Source organism: Giraffa tippelskirchi, chromosome X (genome assembly GCF_054371585.1).
Source record: "Giraffa tippelskirchi isolate mGirTip1 chromosome X, T2T-mGirTip1v1.2.pri, whole genome shotgun sequence".
Lineage (NCBI taxonomy): Eukaryota > Metazoa > Chordata > Mammalia > Artiodactyla > Giraffidae > Giraffa > Giraffa tippelskirchi.
The window spans coordinates 143292767-143318492 of NC_137289.1; the positions used below are offsets into that span (position 1 = coordinate 143292767).

Here is a 25726-nt window from a genome sequence, read left to right on the forward strand (position 1 = left end):
TTGTAGTCTTAAGGGATGTGCATTTAAGTTCATTTTTTTTTTCCTAATTAAATGATGAACTGTCCAACTATATAGGAAAATGATTTTTTGTTAATTTCCTGTTGCTTCTTGCTACATTGGGTTACGTTCTATATTTTCTTACTACTCAAGGTCACCTGACCCCCATCCCTCACCAAATAGTAAATAAACGTCCAAATAAAACAGTGTGATAGGAGAATGGAAATCAATCACCTCCCTCTACCCTCTGGTACAGATGCAGAGCTGAATGAGGGCTCCCCTACCTGCCTAAAAAAAATAAGGAAGACATTGGGACCAACACTTCCATCCCTTTTGGCACCGCAAAATCTTGGAATGCCTTCTTCCGAAAGCTGCTTTCTGGCTACCTCACGGACCCCTCAGCCTCTCCAGGGGAAAAGGTAGAGATAGCAATGATAACATCAACAACAATGTCAAATAGCCACCATTTATTGAGCCTCCAGTGCTAAGTGTCTTACTAATATTCCCTCCTTTAATCCCTACAACAACTATATGAGGTAGGGACCATGAAAATACCCATTTTATCACTATACATGGGGTATGTCTGGAAGTAAGTTCTCAGGAGCCCAGAAGGTGTAGAACTAAACACCCACTGGAAACAGGTGCTTTACTTGAATACATATCTATATATCTATCTATCTTGCCTGGAAAATCCCATGGACAGAGGAGCCTGGTGGGCTGCCATCTATGGGGTCGCACAGAGTCGGACACGACTGCAGCGACTTAGCAGCAGTAGCAGCAGCAGCTCCAAGTTGTTGTTCAGTTGCTCAGTCATGTCCGGCTCTTTGCAACCCCGCAGACTGCAGCACACCAGCCTGCCCTGTCCTTCACTGTTTCCCAGAGGTTGCTCAAATTCATGTCTATTGAGTCGATGATGCCATCCAACCATCTCGTCCTCTGTCACCTTGCTTTCATCATCTCTCATCATCTTGCTCCAAGAGACAATCTCTATTAACTCTTTCTTGCTTGAGTTGCTAGAGAGGTGCTTCCACAATCTAGACACAGGGAGGTGAGAGAGTTTGGATATTGGTGTGGGCACTTGGGGCTGTCACCATGAGGGGGAGGGGACACTATTGGCATTGAATGGGTCCAGGATGGGCCTCGGACAATGAAGACATGTCCCCATTTCTTGATTGATTTGTTAATGTCCTCTGGACATTTATGTAGATTAAAAATCTGCTTCTAATTATCAGTAACTAAGAAATAAGTCCATCTGACATATAAACACAAGATATTTGGGGGTAGTTTTAAGAAGCATAGACGTTTTTTCAGAATTGCAATTGCCATGTCAATTGAGGGGAAAATGTGCTTTGTCTCGTTTAAAACCTTACCAAGTTGTTTGCCATTTTGGAACACCAGGGCACTGATGGCAGGACCAACACTGCATCTCAGCAGGGTTAGCGTCTTACCTGTCCCAGTCATGGCAATTCTGCAGCTCAGTTGCCCATCAGATGACTTCATTCTATCTTCCGGTGCCTGAATATTTACACATTGAGAAAATACAATTCATTTTAAATTACTTCTGTATATTGCAATTGAGGTGTTATATTGATATTTTGTTTCATTTGGATTTCATTTGTGGAGTGCCAAAGGGACAGTATACATACATGTTTGTTTATAAGTGACATCAGATCTGATGGGCTTGGAAACAAGTGGCTCTGATCTTGATAATATGCTTAATTCTCTCTTTCTTGATTTATCAACTTTTGACAATATCTGCTGATTCCTTGACATGAATGATGAGGCTCTACGTTACTTACGTCATCCCTCCTCACAAATCTCTATTTGTTTTTTCATCAAAGTTTGACTGTATCTTCTGATTCCTGCTTGAGCAGCTGAGGACATCAGTAGTACTGCTTTTTCATTCATATTCTCCCATGTCCCTCTGTGTATCAGCTATGTTTTCATTGGCATAGTCAAACATTGTCAAAGTTTACTAATATTTTCATTTAGCTCTGCAAACAGAACTCAGTCTTTTTTCTTTTCTTTTTTTTGCTTTGTCATAAGGTAACTATAAAAATCGAAAACCAATTCATGGGCTTCCCATTAGTTTGAGAAATCAGTCGGCATGCAGGATCTCAGTTCCCCCACCAGGGATTGAACCCGTGCCCCCCTGCAGTGGAAGCATGGAGTCCTAACCACTGGACTGCCAGGGAAGTCCCCCAAAAGTAGTCATCTTTCTGAGTGACAGGATAAAAGGCTATACAGGCTAGAAATTATGCCTGATGTGCTGAGAAAGTAACTAGAGAATCAAGAAGCTGAGAAGAGATTTTAAGAGTCAAACATAAAGCAGGATTCTGCCTATTAAGACTTTTGCTGGAGAGATAAGCCTCATGGGTAATTATGGAACAGTAAGCAATGATACGCACACATGTGGTTAAATGCCCCCCAAATATCAGGGCAGACAAAATGTGTCCTTATAGTTTATAATTAATTGTACTCCTGGATGAGGCAATGAAGGTCAGTAAGATCTCAAATTGTATAAAATCCATTGGAAATAAGGTTTGATTAATGGTCTAAAATTAAATTATTAGGAGAGTATCTCTACTGTGGAATAAGGTACAACTATATACTCCTCCCCCGCCCCATTATGAAAGTAATCTTGCTCTTTGTAGAAATCTGGGAAAACACAAAAGGGTATAAAAAAAAAACAACTAAAAACTCTATTAATCCTTAGAGATAAACCCTGTCAATATTTTGGTGTACATTAATATATTGATATATTAGTAAGGGTAGGGCCACTGCTAAAACTAATAAGCCCCCGAACACAATGTTCAGCAGTTTCTTTCCGGTTCACATCAAAGTCAGTTCCAGGCTGTCAGTGTGTTGGGTAGGAGTGAGCCTCTGCTCCACCGAGGCATTCAGTCACCCAGGCAGGCAGGGGCAATTCCATCTTCAACATGTGGTTTCATAAGGCATGCTGGGTGTCAAAGTCACGTTCCAGCCGAGAGGAAGGGAAGTCGCCTAGAAGCACATGATGTGCTGGAGAATCTGTCCGGGATGCCTGGAAGTGGCGGACGTCACTTCTGACCTCATTGGCTAGAACTCAACATGTAGTCCCACCTAACTGCTGAGAAGTCTGGGAAATGTGGTTCAGCTGTGTGGCCAGGTAGACGAGAGATGTTTGGTAAATAACAGTCTCTACCATAGTGTATTTTCCCTCAGCCTTGCTCAGTACATATATATGTGTATGACTAGGATTATATTGTACATTTAGCTTTTTATTCTGCTTTAAAAATAACAACAACAACAAAAATCTCTGAGCACTTTCCCACCTAATTCTTTGCCAACATGGCTGTGTGTTATCCAGTCATATAGAGCAGGGTTTCTCAACCTCAGCACTAATTTTCTGGAAATCTGTATTGGAGTACAGTTGATTTACAATATTGTGTTAGTTTCAGGTGTATAGCACAGTGATTCAGTTATACACACATCCACTCTTTTTTAGATTCTTTTCCCATATAGGTCATTACAGATTATTGAGTAGCATTCCCTGTGTTGTACAGTAGGTTTTATTAGCTACCTATTTTATACACAGTATTGTATATATGTCACTATTTTTTGACATTTGGGGCTGGATCTTTCTTTCATGTGGTGAGGCCTGTCCTGAGCACTGTAGGATGTTAGCAGCCTCCCTGGCCTCCATGGACTAGATGCCAGTAGCACCCCCTCCCCAGCTATGACAACTAAAACTGTCTGCACATGTTGCCAGATGTCTCTTGGGGGACAAAGTCATCCACAGCTGAGAACCACGGTGCTAGATCAACAGTAATTTATGCAACCACGTCCCTTTTATCAAACAGTTGTTGCTTCCTTTATTGTTTTTATTGTTTGATGTGCTATTACATCTTGCTCTGTGCTAAATATCTTTTTACATTAATTTTGACTGAAATAGTCATGAGTTACTAAGGAGAGAGAATCCCAGAAGCAGATTATTAGGCCAGAGGCTATGAATAGTTTTAAGTCTCTCGATACATCCTGCCAAGTATCTTTCCAGAAAGGATCTACCAGTTTACTCTTCCACCTGCAACACACTCTTGCTTTATTTTTAAAGGTTTTAGTTATATGAGAAAAATGGTTTATTATTTTAAAAGAGCATTTCTTAGACTAATAGTCAAATGTGCATATTAGCTATCTTGTACACCCTGTCAGTAGTAGCCTTGCTAATTTCCCAACTGCTGTTTTGTTTTTCTTAAGGGTTTTAGGGACAATTGCTTGTTGAAATCGGTCCATGACATTTCCAAAGTGAGTAAAAGTTTCTATTAAAATGTGGCTTTCCTTTGACATTGTGTACACAATGGCTATAACTTGGTTTTTAATCACAGCATCCCATTGTGACTGGCTCCAATATTTGGACAGCTGTTATTTCTTTTCTTTGGTTAAAAAAAAAATCCAAGACTTCTAGGGAATGACAGAAAGTGAACCAAAGGGTTTACTTTCATCTCAGTGCATACAGCCTCAGAGTTCTTGCTTCCCGAGTGGCTGAATGAGGTCATATCTTGCCAAAATACTATTTCAGACTGTGTGCCCAAGTCCCGTTCTGTTGTGTTCCTTGTCTCCTAGGAGCCTCCCAAGATGTAGGAACCAACCAAACCAAATGCTCTTCCCTAAATCAGGACTTAAACCAACTGCTTGTTGCCCTTATCCCTTTGCAGGGGATCCCAGTTATTGTCAACTGCAGTTGGATTCCTGCATGCACGTGCTTTCAGGACTGGTTGAAATGGATTACTTTCCTGTAACAGGACAAAAAGTTAAACCTATGAGCTCCCTGCCGTTTTATTACTGCATGAAGATTGGTTAGGCATGACTATTCCCATGGGACTGTGAAAATGAGCCAGTGATCTGCCTAGCACAAATCTCTGTCCTTTTGGGCAAAATATTATTAAGCTTTCTAGAGCTTTGCCTTGATAAAATCTTTCCTAATCCAATAAATTCAATAGATGAAATGTTTGTTTCCTCCACTCTTTCTCAGTCCTAAAGCCTCTTTCTTCAGGCTTAAATGTCCCTTAAGTGGACTATCTACTCTTACTGTTTATGTAACCCTCTGTTCAAGTAACACGATGTATTTTCAAAACAATGAAAAAACACAACATAAACTATCAGGGGGGAAGGTTAGGCTCAGAAATGTCTCACAAAGCATTAGCCAGGGGAAAACTGCAGGGATCTCAGAGCTTTGCTAATACCTTTGGAGACAGGAGAATTCTTCTCTACGGAGACAGAAGGAATTTAAGATCTGGACACTGTTAAACCATTAATTCCCTTACAAGCTCAAGCAGGAGGCCTGAGCACTGGGAGAGGCCGTGTCTGGGGAGGGTGGGCAAAGCCTTCTGGAGCCTTCCTGGGTGGGCTTCCAGGGATCGGGCGGTTTATGGACACCCCCAAATCGGTCACCACTCAGATGGGAGAGTGCCATCTATGCCCTTCTAAGTCATTTGTTATCCACAAGTAAGTCAGTGTGGCAACCTTGGCCGCACATTGGAACCAGCTGGGGAGATTTTGAGGCATGGAGGCCTCGGTCCCACCCGCTGAGGCCCAGAAGAATTCGAGTTTCAAAAGCTCGCCAAGTGATTCTAATGTGCAATCAGGGTGGAGACCCACGGAACGAACTAACTCCCGCTGCCCCAACGTGAGCCAAAGGTTCCAGGATTCTGGGCTGGGGCGAGGCCGCCAAACACCCGGGCAGTCCTCGAGCAGCCTCTCGGGCCTCAGTTTCTTTATCTGCAAAATGGGTGACGGCTAGGACTGCCAAGGCCCCTCCGGCTGGAAGAGTTCTCTTTGGGGATGCGGACCTGCGTCTCCGAGATCCTCTAAGCCCGCTCCCCTCGGTCCCCATCCCCCCACCCCACTGGCTTTTCCGGTTTCCTCGCCCCTCAGAGCTCGCCCGGGGGGTCCCAGAGGAAGCTGCGCGCTTCGCCGCCACCCTGGCGCGCGCGCTGCCCGGTTGGGGCTCCGGCTGCGGGCGCACAAAGCCCCCGGCGCTGACGTCAGGGCCCCCTCTCGGCGCGGCCGTCCCCCAGTGCAGGCGGAGCCGCGCTGCGCTCCCACCCCGGCCGGGAGTGATCACCAGCCGCCAGCCCCGCAGCCCAACGCCGCCCGCCCGCCCGCGCACGTGCCCGCCGGACCTGCAAACTTGTGCCGCCGGCTGTGTCCGTCCCCCAGGAGCCCGAGCGCCCGCAGCCCGCGCCTCCCGCCCGTCTCCAGCCATGGGTAAGCCGACGCGCTGGCCCCTCGCCCCGGCCACAGCCTCGCGCCCCCGCCCCCGCTCAGGTGGGGCCTCCTAGGGGCACCTCCCCGACCCGGGCCGGTTTTGGGGAGGTGGGAGGGGCGCGGCGCAGGTGTCCCGAACGCCCAGGTGCGCCTCCCCGCCCCATCCCGGGGGCGTCCCCACTCTGGCTGCGGCTCCCCGCCCCCCACCCCGGGCGTGCGACTCGCCGGAGGGGACGGGCGGGACCCCCCGGAGGGGAGCCGAGGGGGCGGACAGAGCGTCCCGGGCTGCGGGCTCCTGCTGTAATTTTCAGGGGGTGGGAGACAGTTGCTCCCGGTCCTTTCCCCGGGACGTTCTCCAATCGCCCGAGCTCCCGGCTCCGAGTCTGATCCGGTCCCACCCTGCCGGGGTCTTGTTCGCCTTAAGCGCACCTGAAATCAACGCCCAGTTCCCCAAGCCTGGAGTCTTCCGTGAGCTCGTTTGGGAACCGTGAGCCTTGAAACCAGTGAAGGTGGAAGGGAAGAGGGACGGGACGGAGGGCGAGGCTCTTTGTCCCCCGTTTTCACTATCAAAAGGCGAACCTGGGGCGCAGGTGGGGCCGATGTGCCCCGCGGGGTCCGAGGCAGTTGGGGAATCTACTAGTCTGGGTGAAAAAAAGCCGAGCTCTGGAGATTACAAAATCTTCCACCTGGCCCGGGGCGGAGAGCAGGAGGCTATATTGTGTTTGTCACCTCCTGACACCCCCGAAATCCTGCAACATGTTTTACACGGGGACACCCCCGAAATCCTGCAATATGTTTTACACAGGGACGCTGTATCTCTCGGAAAACTCGTTAAAGAGTGCGGTGGAAATCAACCTCGTTCCGCTGCACCCCCGAAAAATGTGCCTGGGAAAGGGTTTCCCCTGCCTGCTCTGTTATCCTTCTCTCGTGGCAGACAGGCTCCAGCCGCAAAAGCCACAAAGACTGTCACAGGAGCCCCTCGGAATCCGCATTCCAATGAGGGAGTCAGTGAATTTAACCATTGCGGCCCCTGGGGAGAGCTTGGGCATTCCCTACCGGGCCCCAGCCCCGCCCCCTACCCTATCCTGCAGTCCCTGTGCTGTTGATGGTGTGGGTGGTAATTTTGTACCGATCAAACGTTTGGTGAGGGTTTGTAAGGAGGGCACGTGATTTTGCGTTTAAAAGGAAGCTCAAAGAATTTTAGAGTTAAACTTTTTTTTTTTTTTCTTTTTTTGGTTTGTTTTATAAATTTACTAGGTGATCAAAATCTGAAAGGAAATAAGGTCTGTGAATCCACCAGGACAATTTCTTGCCAAAAAGTTAGGGGTGAGCTAGGATAAAATCCTTCTACAAAAGGGCAGAATTGCATGACCTGTATCTCACGTTCCTACTTGTTGTTCAGTTGCTCAGTCCTGTCCAACTCTTTGTGACCTGATGGACTGCAGCACACCAGGCTTCCCTGTCCCAATTCACCATCTGCCAGAGTTGGCTCAAACTCATGTTCACTGCGTCGGCGATGCCATCCACCCATCTCATCCTCTGTCGTCCCCTTCTCACTCCTGCCCTCAATGTTTCCCAACCTCCAAGGTTCCTACTAGTTATGTCCTGTGACTATCAATATTTCAGCAATGCTTGGCTCAAAGATGTTGAAGTTGCACAAAAGTGCCGGCTTGAGGAAGGCATTAGCTAATTTGCCTGAAATAAAGTTATATATTTCTGTTTTTTTGACTCTAGGCATTCGGATTTGCTCCGGTTAGAAATTGAGCGTCGAATTACCACTTGGGGACCTTCTCGGGAATGGCTTTCACAATGCCCAGGGCCTAATTGGGGGCGGGCTTTATTTTTAGGTAGGTGTGGAAGTTCCCCGAGATTCTCAGGAAGCAAATGCCCAAACCAGAGGCCTGTTCTCAAGGAAGTACTTTGTGTCTTGGACAATTGTTGCTTCTACACTTCAATTGCCAATTTATGTTAATTTGTGCATACCTCACTGGTTCTGGCAGTTTCCTTGGTTTTAGTTTTTAGCTTTTACATTAAAAAAGAAAAAAGTCCCCCTCACGCCAGAAAGGAAACATACTGATTCCCTTTGGTAGATTTTTAGTAAATACACCACAAGGCCAAGAACTGGTTTTATTTTTCCAGATGTATTTAATTACTGAACGTACCCCAATGAATGTTTTAATTGAAGTGATTTAATGCTGGGAAAACTCTGACCATTTGTCCATTGGCTGGAACTTTGATTCTTATATAAGTCACTTCCTTAATGTGGTATCAGTTCATTTACTGGTAAACTGGATGAGGTTTGTGGAAATAAAAGTTCCTCTGGACTCAAATTTTAAGGTATTCAAAATCTTTACGTTGACAAAGAAAATAATGAGCAATGTGTGTATAGCTTGATCTTTCAATGCATTTTAAAAGAAAGCATGCTTTTCAAAAGTTGTTGAGCCAATTGACTTTTTAATGGCTTTGCTGATAGAATTCACATACCATGTAATTCACACATTTAAGTGCACAAAATCATGAGTTTTAGTATATTCAAAGTTGTACAACCACCACCACTAGCTAACATTGTCATCACCCCAAAAAGAAACCCTGTACCCATTAGAAGTACCTCCCCATGCTCCTAGAAACACTGATCTACTTTCCACCTCTATAGATTTGCTTGTTCTGGACATTTCATGTAAATGCATTGAGCCAATTGGTGTTTGACGTGTGTTTGACTATTCAGTACCTTGGATTGTTTTGTACAATGGGAAGATGTCATGATGTACTGTTAGTAGGTAGTACACCACCTAAATGAGTCAGTTGAAATTATTTCACTGGCTGAAGAGTTCCACATTTGGCCATTGTGTGTGTTGTATGCTCGCTCGCTCTTTCTCACACTCTCACTCGCACTCTCTCATTCAGTGTAACTCTGGTTTTCTCTGATAGGAACTCAGGTTGCCTAATGGAATTTTGAACCTGTTAACTTTCTTTATAGACCCTAAGACACAGCAACTAAACGGATTCCCCGCAATAATCTCTTACGAGGCTTTTGTGGACTATCCACTCAGAGTGAATACGGATCATGTATCCAGAGAGAGGGCCTCCCAGGTGGTGCTAGTGATAAAGAATCTGCCTGCAGTGCAGGAGACGTGGGTTCGATTCCTGTGTCGGGAAGATCCCTGAGAGAAGAAAATGGCGACTCACTCCAGTATTCCTTCCTGGAGAATCCCATGGACCGAGGAGACTGGTGGGTTATAGTCCATGGGGTTGCAAAGAGTCAGACACAACTGAAGTGACTTAGCCTGCACACATCCGAGGAGAAGTGCCAATTTTGTTTCATTAGTTGCCTGTAATTTTAAATGAAAATTATATGTGAAATGATCAGATATAACAAAACAGCAAAGTAGTTGTTTGGATCTGTTTTTGTGATAAGGAAGTTTTTATGAGGATTATGAATTTAAACACAGTCAACCATTTCACTAAACAGCATTAAAAACACAGGTTGAGAGCTGTTCTTTAATGTGCACGCAAGTCATCTGGTGATCTTGTTCAAAGTGCTGATTCTGATTCTCTGGGTCTGGGTGGGGTCTGAGTTTCTGCATTTCTAGCAAGCTCTTGGTGACTGGAGCTGGTAGTCCCCAGGGCCAGCAAATAGAAAGCAGAGCAAGTCTGAGGCCGGGGTGTATGCCTCAGGAATTCCATGAACTTGCCATGTGAGCTTGGGTAAATCATTTTCATTTCTTAAGTTCAGTTTACTATACAGTAAAAGGATTTGATACAACCATTTCTTTGGGCCCTTACAGATTTAAAAGGATGTACTTTCTTGTCTTCCTGTTTTTAAAACTTTTTATGTTGGGGTATAGCCAATTAACAATATTGTGATAGTTTCAGGTGGACAGCAAAGGGACTCGGGTATACATATACATGCATCCATTCTCCCCGAAACTGCCCTCTCAAAGCATGTAAGTTAGAAAAAAGAAATAAGAGGGTCACGTTAGGCTTGACAAACGTGACAGAACAGCTTCCTAATTGTTTAAACACCGTGTGTTTCCTTGAAGCCAGCATCACAGGCATCATTGGTAGTTGCATTGAATGCTGGGATCTTGATGTGCCCGCCAACAAGACACCCAGCCATCCCCTAAGGACACTAGTGGAGGAAACCATAGTGTTCATCCATTTGAGGGCCTCCAGCTTTAGCTACTCCTGCTCTCTTGTCTTTAGAGCTGGCCTCGCCAGAGAGCCTTTCTTGATTCTACATGCAGGGCCCAGGCCACCTTCAGAGGCCAGAGTCAGAAGGAAGCATGCATGCCGACGACCCACACGTATACCATTTGCTTCTGGCAGTTTGCTCCTGGCAGTTTGCTCAGGAATTCAGATGCAGCTGGAGACGAAGAATGATACCCTGAAGATCAGCTGGGCAGGAAATAGTCCCAGGACGGTTCGCTTCCCTCCGTCTGAGTCTAAAGACCTAGGAACAGCCCACCCTCAGGTCTGGGAGAGAGTGCCCTTCAAGTCTTGGGAAAATTTTGCATAAAACTCTAGTCCAATAGCACAGAGTGCTGTTTGTGACAAACAGGAAGTAATTAATTATTGAGTATCTTTTTGCTCTAGCAAAACCTCTAGCCCAAGCCACTTGACCCTTCCAAGGAGTTCTTCGAGGACATCCTTATTGGCTGCATCCGGGGTCAAGTAGTTGATGGTTTATTGAAAATGCCAAAGTGGTGAATCACTGTCAGTAACCATAGATGTATCTTACACATTTTGTTTAAACATGAATTTACCAGTATTTTGTTGTAAAGTCAAGGTCTTTGAGTGTGAACCCTGATTGAAATTCCTTGAAAACTTTCTTGTATATAAATCACAGCCAGAATTCAATGGCTTTTGATTTCTGGTTTGATCCTTTTAAAGTAGAGTGAGAACCAATCTGTGTGCAGATTCCTTGTAGCTCAACAATCCCACTCCTCTTAAACCTTTAAAATTTTCTAGCCCCTACTTACTCTGGCAACTGTTTTTCCAAGTGACTCATCTCTTAAGGCTTTTCAAAGCCAATCAACTTGGTTTTCAAAGAAATAAAAACTATTTTTGGAACTCATTTTATTAGCTTGTGTAACACCTAATTAAATGTCATAATTCTAGTAACAAGTACAGCTGGCATAAACAGACTTGAGAATATAACAGACTCTTCTGAGGTACACAATTCAACTGGTGGGAGAAGCAGTATATACATATACATATGTATATGGTTCCTATGAGCTGGCTTGTTAGTGTTTATGTCTTTTCTGTTCAAATGTCAAATTTTTCAAGAACAAAGATTGCTTTACTCATTGTTTTATCCCAGTGTTCATTCAAATAATTGACATAGGTACTCCACAAATACTTGTTAAAAGGATAAGGGTTTTATCATATAAAATCGATTTTATTAAGGTCTGTCTGCATTATAAAAGTATAGATTTCAAGGCATATAAAATTATATTTATATATGACAAACTGTGATAAACTAGAACAAATTAACTGGCAAATGACATTAATTATTATTCTTTAATAACATTAATACATTGAGCACAGATTTGCCCAGAATAACAGAATTTCAGAGCTTGAAGTCACTTTAGAAGTAAATTGATTGCTATAGGCATATACAGACACAAAAACAATTTAAAGAACAGTGTGAATTTTATTTCATTACTTTTTTTTTTTTTGCCTTTAGCCTTTTCTTTTAATGTTATAAAATATTTTCCTCTCTGGTGAAAAGTACTTCCTTCTTGTCAGATTTGTGAAGTGCACAAAATTTTTGGAGTGAAACAGTTTGTTTCGGTGTAATTCGTTATTGTCCTGAGGATTAAAAGGTAACAATGGTCTTGAGCTTCCACTCTCCACTTGTGTAATTGGGTTAAATGAATACCTACTGCAGTGCCATGCAACAGGCATGTGCCCGTCTCTAAGTGTTTGAGTTCTGGTTACATGGCCATCACCGTGAAGGCTTTCAGGGAATATAACACAGCTGCTCACTCAACAAGTGTTCAGAGTCCTGTTCAGATGAGCCAGGTACTGTGCTAAATCTTAAAGCAAAAATAAACAAGACCCAGTGCTGTCCTCAGATCACCACAGTTATTTCAGAGATGCAGATAAATAGTTACAATAGAAGTGCAAGGTCCTGTCGAATAATTTCCTCTCTCTCAGGGAGAAAAAAGCGTGGAGTGATATTTCTTAGGGGGATTTCCTGGGGAAGTGTTTTTTCTTCATCTGAGTCTTGAAGGATGAGCAGGATGACAGGAATCAGTGGCGGCGGGGGGCGAGGACATCTTGTACATAAAGTGTGTAGTAAAGTAACCTGCTTTAAGTGATTACACATGGACACACATAGCTGAATCTTGCAAGAATATTTTTGATCTTGTCTATTGCCTCCTCCCTTTCAAAAGATAAAGTGGAGAAGGAAGGAAGTGTGAGCCTTTTGGGTGAAGGAAAGGGTCTCTTTGGTGTGACTCCAGAGGGGTTAGGCATCAAAATGAAACCCAGTTCTTGTCTATTTATACACTTGATTATTTTGAAAGTGTCATTATTTCTTCCTTACATATTTGAAAGAATTCACCAGTGAAGCTATTTGGGTCTTGAGTTCTCTTTGTGGAAATGTTTTAAATTATGAATTATGTTTCTTTAACAGAGAGAGTACTATTCAGATTTCCTATTTGTCTTTGTTTCAGGTTTGATAAGCTGTGTTTTTCAAGGACTTTTTCCTCTTATCTAAGTTATTAACTTTATTGATATAAAGTTGTTCATAATATTTTTGTATTATCTATCTAATCCTGTTCTCTATAAGATCTGTAGTGATGTTTCCCCATTCATTCCTAGTAATGTAGGTAATTTAAGTATATCTGTTTATTTTTCTTGATCAATCTTGGGCATTTATTTTAAAATTTATTTTAGTAGGTTGATGCTTACATCTGATAACTACATGTGATAGATGAGCTGATCACTTAATTAAAAAGGAGTACATTTTCTAGTAATCAGAAAATAGAATTTTAATGTCTAGAGGTACAAGTTGCTTCCCTGATGGCTTAGACGGTAAAGAATCTGCCTGAAATGCGGAAGGATCAAACCCAGGTTTGGAAAGATCCCTGGGAGGAGGGCATGGCAACCCACTCCAGTATTCTTGCCTGGAGAATCCCATGGACAGAGGAGCCTGGTGGGCTACAGTCTGTTGGATCGAGAAGAGTCAGACATGATTGAGCAGCTAAGCACAGCACAGAAGTTGCTTACTTGGTTAGGAACAGAATCTGCCAAAGGAAAAAGTATTAAACCTGATCTTTTGAATTTTACTCTCTGTAACTCGGGTATTTGAACTTGGTTTGCCAAGATCTGTTGTAAATGATCTTGCATTAGAGTTATTGCTTAGTATCTGCTTGTGTATTCATTTTCTGTAGGACTGTTGAATTCTGCTTTCCTCTTCAGAGCAACTGGAGACAGACACTGAAACAAAAGAAGTCTTTCCTTCCCTTTCAAGTGTACTTTTAGATCAGGGTTTCTCAAGCTCAGCACTTTTTGACATTTGGGGCTGGCTGATTCTTTGTTGTGTGGAGACCGTTCTGTGCACTGTGGGTTGTTTAGCAGCAACCCTGGCCTCTACATGCCAATAACACTACCCTACTTGTGTCAACCAAAAATGTCTCCAGAAATTGCCAAGTAAGAACTATTGGGAGACAAAATAATCCCATATTGAGAACCACTGCTTTTGAGTAAGAGGGATTGAAAGCCTTTTGTATTTCCCAATATTATAAAATCTGAATAATGGCATGATTGGAGACTTGGTTGAGCACACCTACAGGATCGTAATATCTCTGGTTAAAACTGTTATCCTTCCAAAAGGGATACTTGAATTTCCTAGCTAAAAAAAGTTTTAAACCTTTTTTCAGCGTCATCAGAGAACCTGGAGATATAGTGGGGAGCCTTGCACACCAAGTAATTCATTCTTCGTTTCGAGTAAAATGGTACCTAAACCATCTCAACAGTGAGAGCAAACCCCGAGTGTCTGGCTTTCCTTGGCAAATTGTTCTGATGTTCAGGATGCTTTATCTCTGAAAGAACTGAATGTATATGAAGTTCATTCTGATTACCAAAGTTGTTTTCTTCGCCCTTTGTTCTTTTCATTAAGTAGAAAGACCTCAAGGATCTAGTCCCCTTTCTTAACATCCTTAATTACCTTGATGGCCTTTCCAAATTTAGAATTCATCTCCTTAGCTGTAATCAAATATACCCAGATTAAGCCTTAAAGGCAACCTCCTGCACACTCTGTTTCATCCTTAGGGTCCGGAGTAATGGCTTCATTACATTTTACCCATGGGTTTGAGAAATGCAGAAGTTGTAAGAGAGGGGACTGATTCTCCCTTCCTGCTCACAGAGATCCTTTTTGAACAGCCATTGATCTCCCTGCCCACTCCCCATCCTTCACTTCTTCCCTCCGATGGAGAGCTTAAATTGGTGTTCTCCGAGAGATCTGAGCACACTTGCAAAATAGTTCTAGTATAAAAAGAGCAGGAACCTCGGAAGTGAAAGTCAGAAGGAGCCTGTAAAATCTGCCATTTTGTGTATCAGGTCACCCTTTTAGGTTTAGGACTGCAGTGTTTCACAACTCACTGAAAAGATTGTTTAAATGGAGGATTTTCAAATGGCAGCTTCAATTCAGGCATCTGTTCCTTCACACAAGGAGCAAAGAATGGAGATGTAATTAACAAAGAAACTCACACCCTTAGGATGACCTTATTTGATGCAGCCCTCTATTTTATATTTTCCTTTTAGTGTTCTCCTGTGGCATATTCTGACAATAACCATGATTAAGTAAAGCAGAATTCAAAACATTAAAGAGATGAATTTTTATTCCACGAATTACTGTCATGTTGCAAAGCTACTGTCCTGGATTACCAAAAACTGTTTTGAACTGTATTATATAATGATAGTTTGTCACAGATATTTTTAGATGTTTTGCGAGAGGCACAAATATTATACAATCACTTTAAAATCTGATATTGAAGTATAACATACATGTAAAAAGTGGGCAGATATTAAGCATACAGCTTGATAAATTTTTGCAAACTTAACCAGTATATAGATTAAGAAGCCAGCCGCTCAGAAATCCCCTGCAAGCTCCCTTTTAGGCAGCCCTGACCAAGGGTAATCATTCCTAATTTCTGCCAACATAGTTTGGCCAGTTTGTGCACTTTATATAAATGGAATCATAGAGGATGAACTCTTAGGTTTGGAAGCTTTTGATCAACATGAATAACATTATGTTAAAACTCAGTAATATTTTCTGTCTGGAAATAGACCTGCTTCTAAATCATTATGGTTAAAAGCATTTATTAAATGCCTCCATGTGTAGAACTATGCTAAGGAGTGCATCAACCACTGGTCCCTACCCTCTGTTTTAAGTAGAAAACATTGACATAGCAGGTGTGCGAAGGACTTTGAAAATAATTGGTGGGAGATGAGATGGGTACATGGAAAACATGTATACAGTGGAAGGGATTATAAAGATAAGGTACCCCCACTATCCAGTTTGGAAATGGAAAAATACATCAGGAGGATTTGAGAATAAAGAGGAAGTTGTTGATGTTGTGTATTCAGGATATAATCAGTAAGACTGTTTTCTGGCTTCAGGGTATAAGGATGTAACAGATGTGAAGTGAAGTGAAGTGAAGTTGCTCAGTCATGTCCGACTCTTTGCGATCCCATGGTCTGTAGCCTACTAGGTTCCTCTGTCCATGGCATTTTCCAGGCAAGAATACTGGAGTGGGTTGCTATTTCCTTCTCCAGGAGATCTTCCCGACCCAGGGATTGAACCCGGGTCTCCCGCATTGTAGGCAGACACTTTACTGGCTGAGCCACCAGAATATAATCAGTAAGGCTGTTTTCTGGCTTCAGGGTATAAGGAGGTAACAGATGTTAAGACCTCCTCCCAATTAGTTGCCTGAAGAAGATAGAATTTTAGGAATTGTTTCAATTAACAGTCGTTAGTGAACTGATGGCCAAATGGGTGTTCCAAGCAATGTGCAGGTTTAGAAAAAAGATTGAAGGCCTGGGATGATTTCTGGTTATCTTCCTGAAAATTCTTAGATGTAAAATGGTTTTTGCCAAATTAACTTTTCTTCTTGCTGTGTTGGGACTTAGACAGTAATCTGCCTTCGTTCCTTCAATGAGGTATTTTGTCATCTTACTGACTGAAGTGATGGTATAGTTGTTACCAAACCAAACTTGGGTCCCTTTGCCTGCATACAGTAAAGCCAATCTATTGATAGCAAGTTGTGGTGAAGGAAAAGTACAGCATTTATTGCTGGTGACAAGCAAGGAATCTGGGACACTGGTGCTCACAAGTCCCCGATGGCTTTCAGCAAGGCATTTTTATTTATTTATTTATTTTTTATTTTTATTTTTTTTAATTATTATTATTTTTTTAAATAAATTTATTTATTTTAGTTGGGGGCTAATTACTTTACAATATTGTAATAGTTTTTGCCATACATTGACATGAATCAGCCATGGGTTTACATGTGTTCCCCCTCCTGGACCCCCCTCCCTCCTCCCTCCCCATCCCATCCCTCTGGGTCATCCCATTGCCCCGGCCCTGAGCCCTTGTCTCATGCATCGAACATGGAATGGTGTTCTGTTTCACATATGATAATATACATGTTTCAATGCTATTCTCCCAGAACGTCCCACCCTCACCTTCTCCCTCAGAGTCCATAAAATTGTTCTATGCATCTGTGTCTCTTATTCTGTCTCGCATATAGGGTTATCGTTACCATCTTTCAAATTCCATATATATGCATTAGTATACTGTATTGTTGTTTTTCTTTCTGGCTTACTTCACTCTGTATAGTGGGCTCCAGTTTCATCCATCTCAGTAGAACCGATTCAAATGTATTTTTTTTAATGGCTGAGTAATATTCCATTGTGTATATGTACCACAGCTTCCTTATCCATTCGTCTGCTGATGGACATCTAGGTTGCTTCCATGTCCTGGCTATTGTAAACAGTGCTGCGATGAACATTGAGGCCAGGTGAGGGAGGGACGTCCCACGGTGTGTGATCAGCTTGTGAGCAGTTCTCAGATTAGTTGACAGTGAGGTAACAGGGTGGTGTCACAGGGGTTAATATTATCAGTCCTTAGGCTCCAGGAGCGGAGAAGGCAACGGCACCCCACTCCAGTGCTCTTGCCTGGAAAATCCCACAGATGGAGGAGCCTGGTAGGCTGCAGTCCATGGGGTCGCGAAGAGTCGGACACGACTGAGCGACGTCACTTTCACTTTTCACTTTCATGCATTGGAGAAGGAAATGGCAACCCACTCCAGTGTTCTTGCCTGGAGAATCCCAGGGACGGGGGAGCCTGGTGGGCTGCCGTCTATGGGGTCGCACAGAGTCGGACACGACTGAAGCGACTTAGCAGCAGCAGCAGCAGGCTCCAGGAGGAGCCTGTAAAACAGCTTAGGAAATGTGCATCAGATACAGTGATCTAAGTACTTCAGAGAGGAGCTAAAGCAGAGAATATGGGGAAGGGGTCTGTCCAGTAATGCCCCACGGGGTCCTCCTGGGTTTCATAGTCTGCAGAATGAATGCTTTGTCATCACATGGAGCTGCCTTTAAATTGTATAGTGTCACCACTGTCCCCCAAGTCATGGTATCAATTTATACTGTCACCAGGAACGTTGGAACATTCTCGTTTCTCCAAATCATCTCCAGCATTTGGTGTTCTCACTGTTTTAAATTTTTCCAAGAATCTCATAGGTATGAAGTATTTCATTGTTTTTTATATTGAATTTCCCTAGAGAGGTTGAAACTTTTTGGTAGGTTATTGGCCATTTGGGTTTTCTCTTTCATTTATATACTTATTTTGTTCTATTGATTTGTAGCAATTCTTTATACATTCTGGATAATAACCGTTAATTAAATGTATTGTCAATATCATCTTTTTGTGGCTTAGCTTTTAACTTTGAGCACATCTTGTGTTGTGCTGAACATTTTTTATTATAATAAAGCCCTAATTATCAGTCTTTTCCTTTATTCTTCTATGATTTGTGCCTTTTATTTTAGCCTTGTTCTAAAATTGTTCCTATCTCCAAGGTCATGCAGATGTTCTTCAATATTCTCTTTTAAGGTGTGCTTTTCAATTGAAAAGCACAGGGAACTATAATATACTCAGTATTTTATAATAACCTGTAAGGGAAGATAATCTGAAAAAGAGTACACACACACATAACTGAATCACTGAAACTAACACAACTTTGTAAATCAACTACACTTCAATTTAAAAAACAATTGTGTTTCATTAAAAAAAAAGCATGTTTTTCAGTTTTCAGTGTTTATTAGGATTTTAGTTTTTTGGGTATAGTATGAGGTATAAGTCTATATTTTACATTTCCTATACAGAAACCACTACATTCTTAATATTTCCTCCTTTCTCCACTGATTTTTATATAATCTCATGCATTACATTTCTCTGCTGTACCTGTGCATACATCTCTGGACTCGGTTCGGTTCTCTTGGTCTATTTTGCCATCCGTCTGCTAAGACTGCACTGTCATAATTAGTATATATTTAAAGTAAGCTGGGCTATCTCCTCGAAGTGTTCTCCTCTTATTCTTTCAAAGTGACTGAGATATACACTTCGCTTTTTTCTGTTTTTGCAATCAGCCTTTGATGTTCCACCAACGTCCCTGTTAGGATTTTGAGTGGGATTACAGTGAATTTATAGAATAATTTCCACCATAGCCACTGTGTCCACTGTATTGCACCTTCCATTTATATCCATGGTGTATGTTGTCACACAATCAGATCTTCTCTTTCATTCCCCAATACTGTTTTTGCACACCTTTAAAAAATCTAGTGACGGTCCCTCATAGAGTGAGAAAGTAAATCCATTGGGGTCAAAACTAATTCCAGGGATGTCATGGTTTCCTTCCACGGACCTGTGACGAATTGCAGGTGAATGTACAAAAAGTTCAGATTAATACACAGGCTGTAGGGAAAGCTGATTTTGAGTTACCACCTGCCAGCCTGGTCATAAGAAGTGAAGTGTTCTTACTTCAACCGACCCTAGGTATATTCTAATAAGATAAGACAATATAACCCTCAGTATGTTAAAAATGTGGATTTCTTCTAAAAGAAAAATATAGCCATATTTGCTCCATCACAGGGACCAAGTTTATATTCAAGATGCAAACTCTCTGTTGAAAGAGAAAGAAAGGAAGCCAGTCTTCCAGTCGGAGTGCACAGCCATGCAACCAAGGTAACTCTAGAGCAGTAGAAACCCGCCTCTTATGTGGGAGTGTTACTTCCATGTTTGGCTGTGTCATTCATAAAAATGACCTTTTATTGGTTGATTCAACATTACCTGGTTTCCCAAAGCGGTTTAATGGAAAACTTAACCTGGGATGTTTTTATATACTGCTCACCCCACTGAGAGGAGGCCAGCGTCCGACCAGAGTGTGAGCTTGATTTATTCTGGAAAGCGGTTTATTCAGCTGTCAAATGAGATTACATGTGTGGCTGTTACCCATCACTTCACAGAAATATTCTTAGTCCTCCACGTGACCTCGGACTTTTATTTATTTATTTGATGGCAACAGAAATCACACATGTAACATCTCCTAGAACACATCTTTGGAAATGCAGTTTTTAATAGAGCATGATTACCCCCTTACTGTTGATGATGCTGATGATGCTGCTGGCTAGAACCGGAACTGGACTGCTGGACAATTTCTACACAAGCCCGCTGTCCCGGGACACCACCCCCCACCCCCCAACATACGGACTTCCATATATTTAGATTTGAATAACCCAGAAAGGCCCGTCATCAGGATCCGTTCTTAAAATTCACTTTTTTTTTGTTACTTGTCTTTGTCTTGGAGTGGTCGCTCACTGTAGAAACTCATTTAAAATGAAAGTCTAATAGAAAACACACTTATGCTTACGAAAAGGGAAATGGGGTGAGGAAAGGATAAATTAGGAGTTTGGGATTAGCAGATACTAATTGCTACATATAAAGTAAATAAACAGTGAGTCCTACCACATGGCACACAGAACTATATTTGGTATCCTGTAAGAAACCACAATCGAAAAGAATATTATAAAAAAGAATGTGTATATATGTATATAATTGAATCACCTTGCTGTACAGCAGAAATTAACATTGTAAGTCAACTATACTTCAAACAATTATTTAAGAATTGAAGTCTAAGTTTAGATATGAAAATTAAGTTCTTTTTACTTCTTATGATCTTATTTTTGCCCTTGGAGATTTGAGCAAAAATGGTGGTATTCCTGCTTTGTGATTCAATTTCTGTTTCCTCAGCCTAACACAACTATGAGTGAGATATCACTTAAAAGAAAAAGAAAACTGACCAAAATAACTATGTCACAGCGTGGGTTGTTGACTGGAAACTTCTGCTTGGTTGGAGGCTTAAGAGGTGGGACGAGCCACCTGGGCAGGCTCTTGGCCCACGTGCTTGAGCAGTGGTGATATTGGCCAAGTCAGGCGCTTGTTCTTTCCAGGACTCATGAGGAACGGTAGGTAGCCTCACAATTCTATCAGAAGTGACCATGAGTTCTTTTTTGTTTGAAGGAGAGCTTGTCGAACCACTGATTTTTCCGCTCGAGTTGATTTTTACCCCCCAGGGGATGGTTGGCAATGTCTGGAGACATTTTTGGTTGTTAGCTGGGGTGAGGGGGAAGGGTATCTGGTGGGTAGAGGGCAGGGCTGCTCCTAAAAGTCCTATGAACCCAGAGCCCACCCTTCCCCAAACACAGTCTTATGGTTCTCACCTCAAGAGTGCCAAACGTGGGAAATACTACTTAGACTAAACTTTGTATGTGGGTGTTAATTTCTGCTGTACAGCAGAGTGGTTCAGCTATGCAAAATATATATGTTCTTGTTTTCTTCTCATTTATGGTTTATCACACGATATTGAATATCGTGTATAGCGTGCCTGCCCTATACAGTAGAACTGTTGTTTAGCCATCCTATATATATGTAATAGTCTGCGTCTCCTCATCCCAAACTCCCAGTCCTTCTCTCTCCCACCCGTCTCACCCTCGTGGCAACCACAGTCTGTTTTCTATGTCTGTGATTCTGTTTTGTGGTTAAGTTCATTTGTGCCTTGTTTTAGATTCCACGTGTCTTATGGTACTTGTCTTTCTCTTTCTGACTTACTTCAATCAGTATGATAACCTCTAGTTGCATCCACCTGAGTGTAGATGGTATTATTTCATTCTCTTTTATGGCTGAGTAGTAGTCTATTGTGTATATGCACCACATCTTCTTTATCCATTTCATCTGTTGGACATTGAGGTTGTTTCCACGTCTTGACTATTGTGAATAGTACTTCTGTGAACATAGGGGTGCATGCACCTTTTTGAATTGTAGTTTTGTCCAGATATATGCCCAGGAATGGGATTGCTGGATCATGTGGTGGTTCCATTTGTACATTTTTTTTTTTTTAGGAACCTCCATACTGTTCTCCATAGTGGCCGTATGAATTTATATTCCCACCAATAGTGCAGGAGGGTTCCCTTTTCTCCACATGCTCTCTGGCATTTATTATTTGTAGACTTTGTGATAATGGCCGTTCTGACTAGTGGGAGGTGAGATGAGACCTCATTGTAGTTTTGATTTGCTTTTCTCTAGTAGCTAGTGATGTTGGGCATCTTTGCATGTGCCTTTTGGCCATCTGCATATCTTCTTTGGAGAAATGTCTTTAGGTCTTCTGCCCATTTTTCGATTGGGTTCTTTGTTTTGTTGTTGTTGTTACTGAGTTGTAGACTTAACTTTTGAACTCATGAAAGGCAATCTTTGCCAACCTTTAAAACACAGAACCCGTGGTAAGGTTTAGAATTTGGTCTGAAATAGAGCAAGGGATTCTAGACACCAGATAAAGGGATCCAGGCGTAGAAGCTGCTGAGTTAAGAAGGTGCCTTTCTGAAGGGGAGCCTTCAAGACAAGCCTCTCTCTGATGCTAGCAAACCTAGTCCTGGTTGTCACTGTTACTGGTGCTGATCTGAACCTGCTTGTTGAATCCAGTTGCAATCCATTGAACTCTTACCTTGCACAAGACCTTCTTTATGATAAGAAAGAATCAAACTATGATAGTATGTATGATCAAAAACCAAATCATAATCAGCTTCAGAAAATTCTTTTTCATTTATTATTTCAGCCTCTATCTAGGAAAGTTGCCAATAGTCCTGTAACAAAAGAAGAGAGCACAGAATATTGTAGGGAAGCAATTATTTTTTCATTCACCATTTAGTTTCAAGCAATAGGTTTCACCTTTTTATTTTCTCCTAAGAGCTGCTAATGAATAGTACAGTAGCTGGGTTAAGTATCATATTTTCTCTGTTTTTTTCCCCAACCTTGGTGAAGATACTAAGTTGAGGCACGTAAAACAGACAATATTTGGCCATTTAGGGGCATACAATATGGTATTTTCATATAGTTCAGTCTAATCCAGCATAGTTGCCCAGGCAGCTAAAAAGAAGTTAGTGGCCTAAATATCCCTTCCCAAGGGCCTTTTCCAGCCTGAAATTGCCATGAGAAAAAAAGAAATGCCCATTCATTTTTTCCTCTGAAGTTTTGCAGATGTAACTAAAACCTCATTCTGATGTGTCTTCAATGGACTCTGACTTTAAGTGTCTCATCCCTAAACCTGGGGTTTCCCTCATAGATATTTAAAAACCAAAGAATGCTGCCCTTTACCAGCTTTTCTGGCAAAGCAAACCATTGTCCCCCAGTTTATCTACTGTGTAAACATGGATTTGGGTGTTTTATTCTCTTTAGGTATGTGATACACCTGTCTTGGTAATTGCTAAGCAGGAATTGTAGGAAGCTCTTAAGTTTGGTCTTTTTTTTTTTTCACTTGAATTTAGCAAATGCTTCTTGGTGGTTTAATTTTAGTACAGAAAATTAATGATAGCTGATATTTGTAGGAACGTTTGTCCTCCATATCTTTAGTTGAAATTGATAAAAGTGTGGCCATTTCCAGGTAAGTGTCAACATTTTGCATCCATACAGCTGAGTTATTCCTAAGTGTATTTATATCTCTATGTTACTGTGAATTTGAAATCTGTGCACCTTTGACATCTTCGTGAGAAAAATCCGATATAATTTCACAGGTTGTTGGAAAGTCTTATTCTCTTGTAATTTTACCCTGCTTAGCATTCCTGAACATTGTTGTTGTTGTTCACTTGCTAAGTTGTGTCTAACTCTTTGCAACCCCATGGACTGTAGCATGCCAGGCTTCCCTGTCCTTCACCATTTCTCGGAGCTTGCTCAAACTCATGTCCATTGAGTGATGCCATCCAACCATCTCATCCTCTGTCACCCCCTTACATGAAATAAATATAAAATTGCCCTTTGAGGATGAAATGTAGACTGGGGAAACCCCTATCTAAGTTTCCTAGCATTAAGAATTTATCCTAATATAAAACAGCAAGTCATCAGAACCCTGTTTATTTTAGCATTTACCCTGATGTTTGGAAGCAGGCGTTTTATCATGAAAATATTATCCAACAAAAACCCTAGAGCCACATATTGGCCCAATCAAAAAACTTTCTCCTTCCAGTTGTGGTCCATTGGCAACCATGGATCCACCCCTGCCTCTAGCCCATTTGCCTGATCTCTCTTTGCACTGTCTACCATACTGGTGTACTGTTGTTGTTTGAAATCTCTGTGATAAAAGGTCTGGCTTCTCTCGACCCTTCCCCAGTTGAGGAAAGTTTGGGGGGCTTCCCCAAAGAAGTAAATCAAGGGTGTTGAGAAGTTAAGAAAGGACGTGACCATGAAGGCGAGATTTGCCCCACTGCAACTCATGTTCCCAGGTAACTGGGAGTTGTCTATGCTTCCATCTCCAGGAAGAAGTGTGTTTGTAATGTTACAGAGAAGGGCTGCCATTTGGTCATTGTCACAGTCAGCTGCCACCCGGCCTGGGAAGAAAGGACAGGCTCTGAACATCCATGGTAGTTCTTCGCTGTGATGTGGCTGTTTTTGATGATCTCATCAGAGGCATCCTGGGAGACTTGGCTTCTTTTACCAGCCAGCTTCCCAGTTTTCACTGTGCACTTTCATTGCCCAAATGTGACTGTAAATGCAAGAACTATGGTGGTGAGTAAGAGAGCCCTTGTCCCTGAGGAGGAGCCTGCATTCTGGTGGGAGAGATGTACCTGTGAGCAGAGAAATTATGATAAGATGGAAAAAAAACAATAGTAATGTGCTCAAAACAGAATTTTCTGCTGATGATGTGTGTGTGTGTGCTCTGCGTGCCTACCACATATATTACCAGCTAGGGGACAAGTCTCTGTTCTTTGGCCAAGTAGCTGGCTAGTGTAATGACAATATGAACAAATGCCAGAGTTCATTATATCTGAATGTTGCGGCTTTTGCAGGTGGACATCCGGCTGAAACATACTCAGTTGAGACTCAGACCTTCACCAAAGGGCATTTTGTGAATGTAGCAAATCCTCATCGATAGTTTAATGTAATTAGGGGTAAAATAGAGATGGTTGGTCAGAAAACTGATCAAAACCACAGGTTGCATCATCAAATAAACCATCAGTGATGTCAGTAACTATAATGGCGTAATGAGACATCATCATTACATGATGTTTCTTTCTTTAGAAGCCCAATGACACCATCACAGGAAACCCAATGTTAATTAAGGTGTTGTTTGAATGCCTGACAAATTCTAATCTCTTATAGAGTTTAGTCTTGAATGCCTCATTTAATTATTTCTATAATTTTATTACATATGAAAACTTATCTTGAGGTAAACGAGACAGGGTCTGTGTTATCGTTGCCATGGTGACTTTGTACTTAAAATGGCAGGCTGTGCTTACTTGGTTTAAAAATATCTACTGTGTGATTGCTGTAAAAATCTCCACAAGTAATTTGCTCGTGTCCACACTCCCGTTTCACTGGCATTTCAGCAAACAACTTGATCACAGAAGTTGCTGTGAGAAATGCCAGAGGTTATTACTCGCAAGCACTAAAAATATTTTCAATTTCTACCACTAAAAATTTTGAATATTGCAGAATAGCCTCTATGTGTCCTTTCCATGTTTCCCTGAGTGAAACAACCTTAACTGATCGTGTCGAGGGACCAGAGGGACTTGGGGGTGAATTGTACTTGGGCAAGATACAGGGTGTCTACAGTCAGCCGCCATTGTTGAGGCCACATGCCTACTTTCCGCTCATGGCTCTAAGACACTAGATTGGAATAATCCAGTTGATTGCTGTTTCCCCTCTGCTGTCACAGAGGTCCCATGAGAGCCAATTGGCTGCCTGATTTTATTTATTTTTTGAAGATGGAAACCCCTTAAAACACACACACACAAATGAATAAAGAAATACATGTTCTTTGTAAACTAGCTTAAACAGCACAGAAATCTGCATTGTATTGCAGGCGATAGCCTGGAGTGGGTGCCCAGGACCATCATGGCTCCTTTGTGGAGTGGGCTTTGTGACAGC

At 42.1% G+C, this 25726-nt stretch overlaps 1 protein-coding gene across 2 annotated transcripts in view; it reads left to right on the forward strand.

The window, feature by feature from the left end:
• Positions 1 to 6079: 6079 nt before the first annotated feature.
• The window catches only part of GPM6B (glycoprotein M6B), a 156484-nt gene continuing 136837 nt past the window's right edge, over positions 6080 to 25726 (forward strand). For both annotated transcript variants that reach the window (XM_081566433.1, XM_081566431.1), the window contains exon 1: positions 6080 to 6243. In XM_081566433.1, coding sequence (XP_081422559.1) covers positions 6240 to 6243 — 4 coding nt within the window. In that variant the 5' untranslated portion in view covers positions 6080 to 6239. The remainder of the gene's footprint in view (positions 6244 to 25726) is intronic.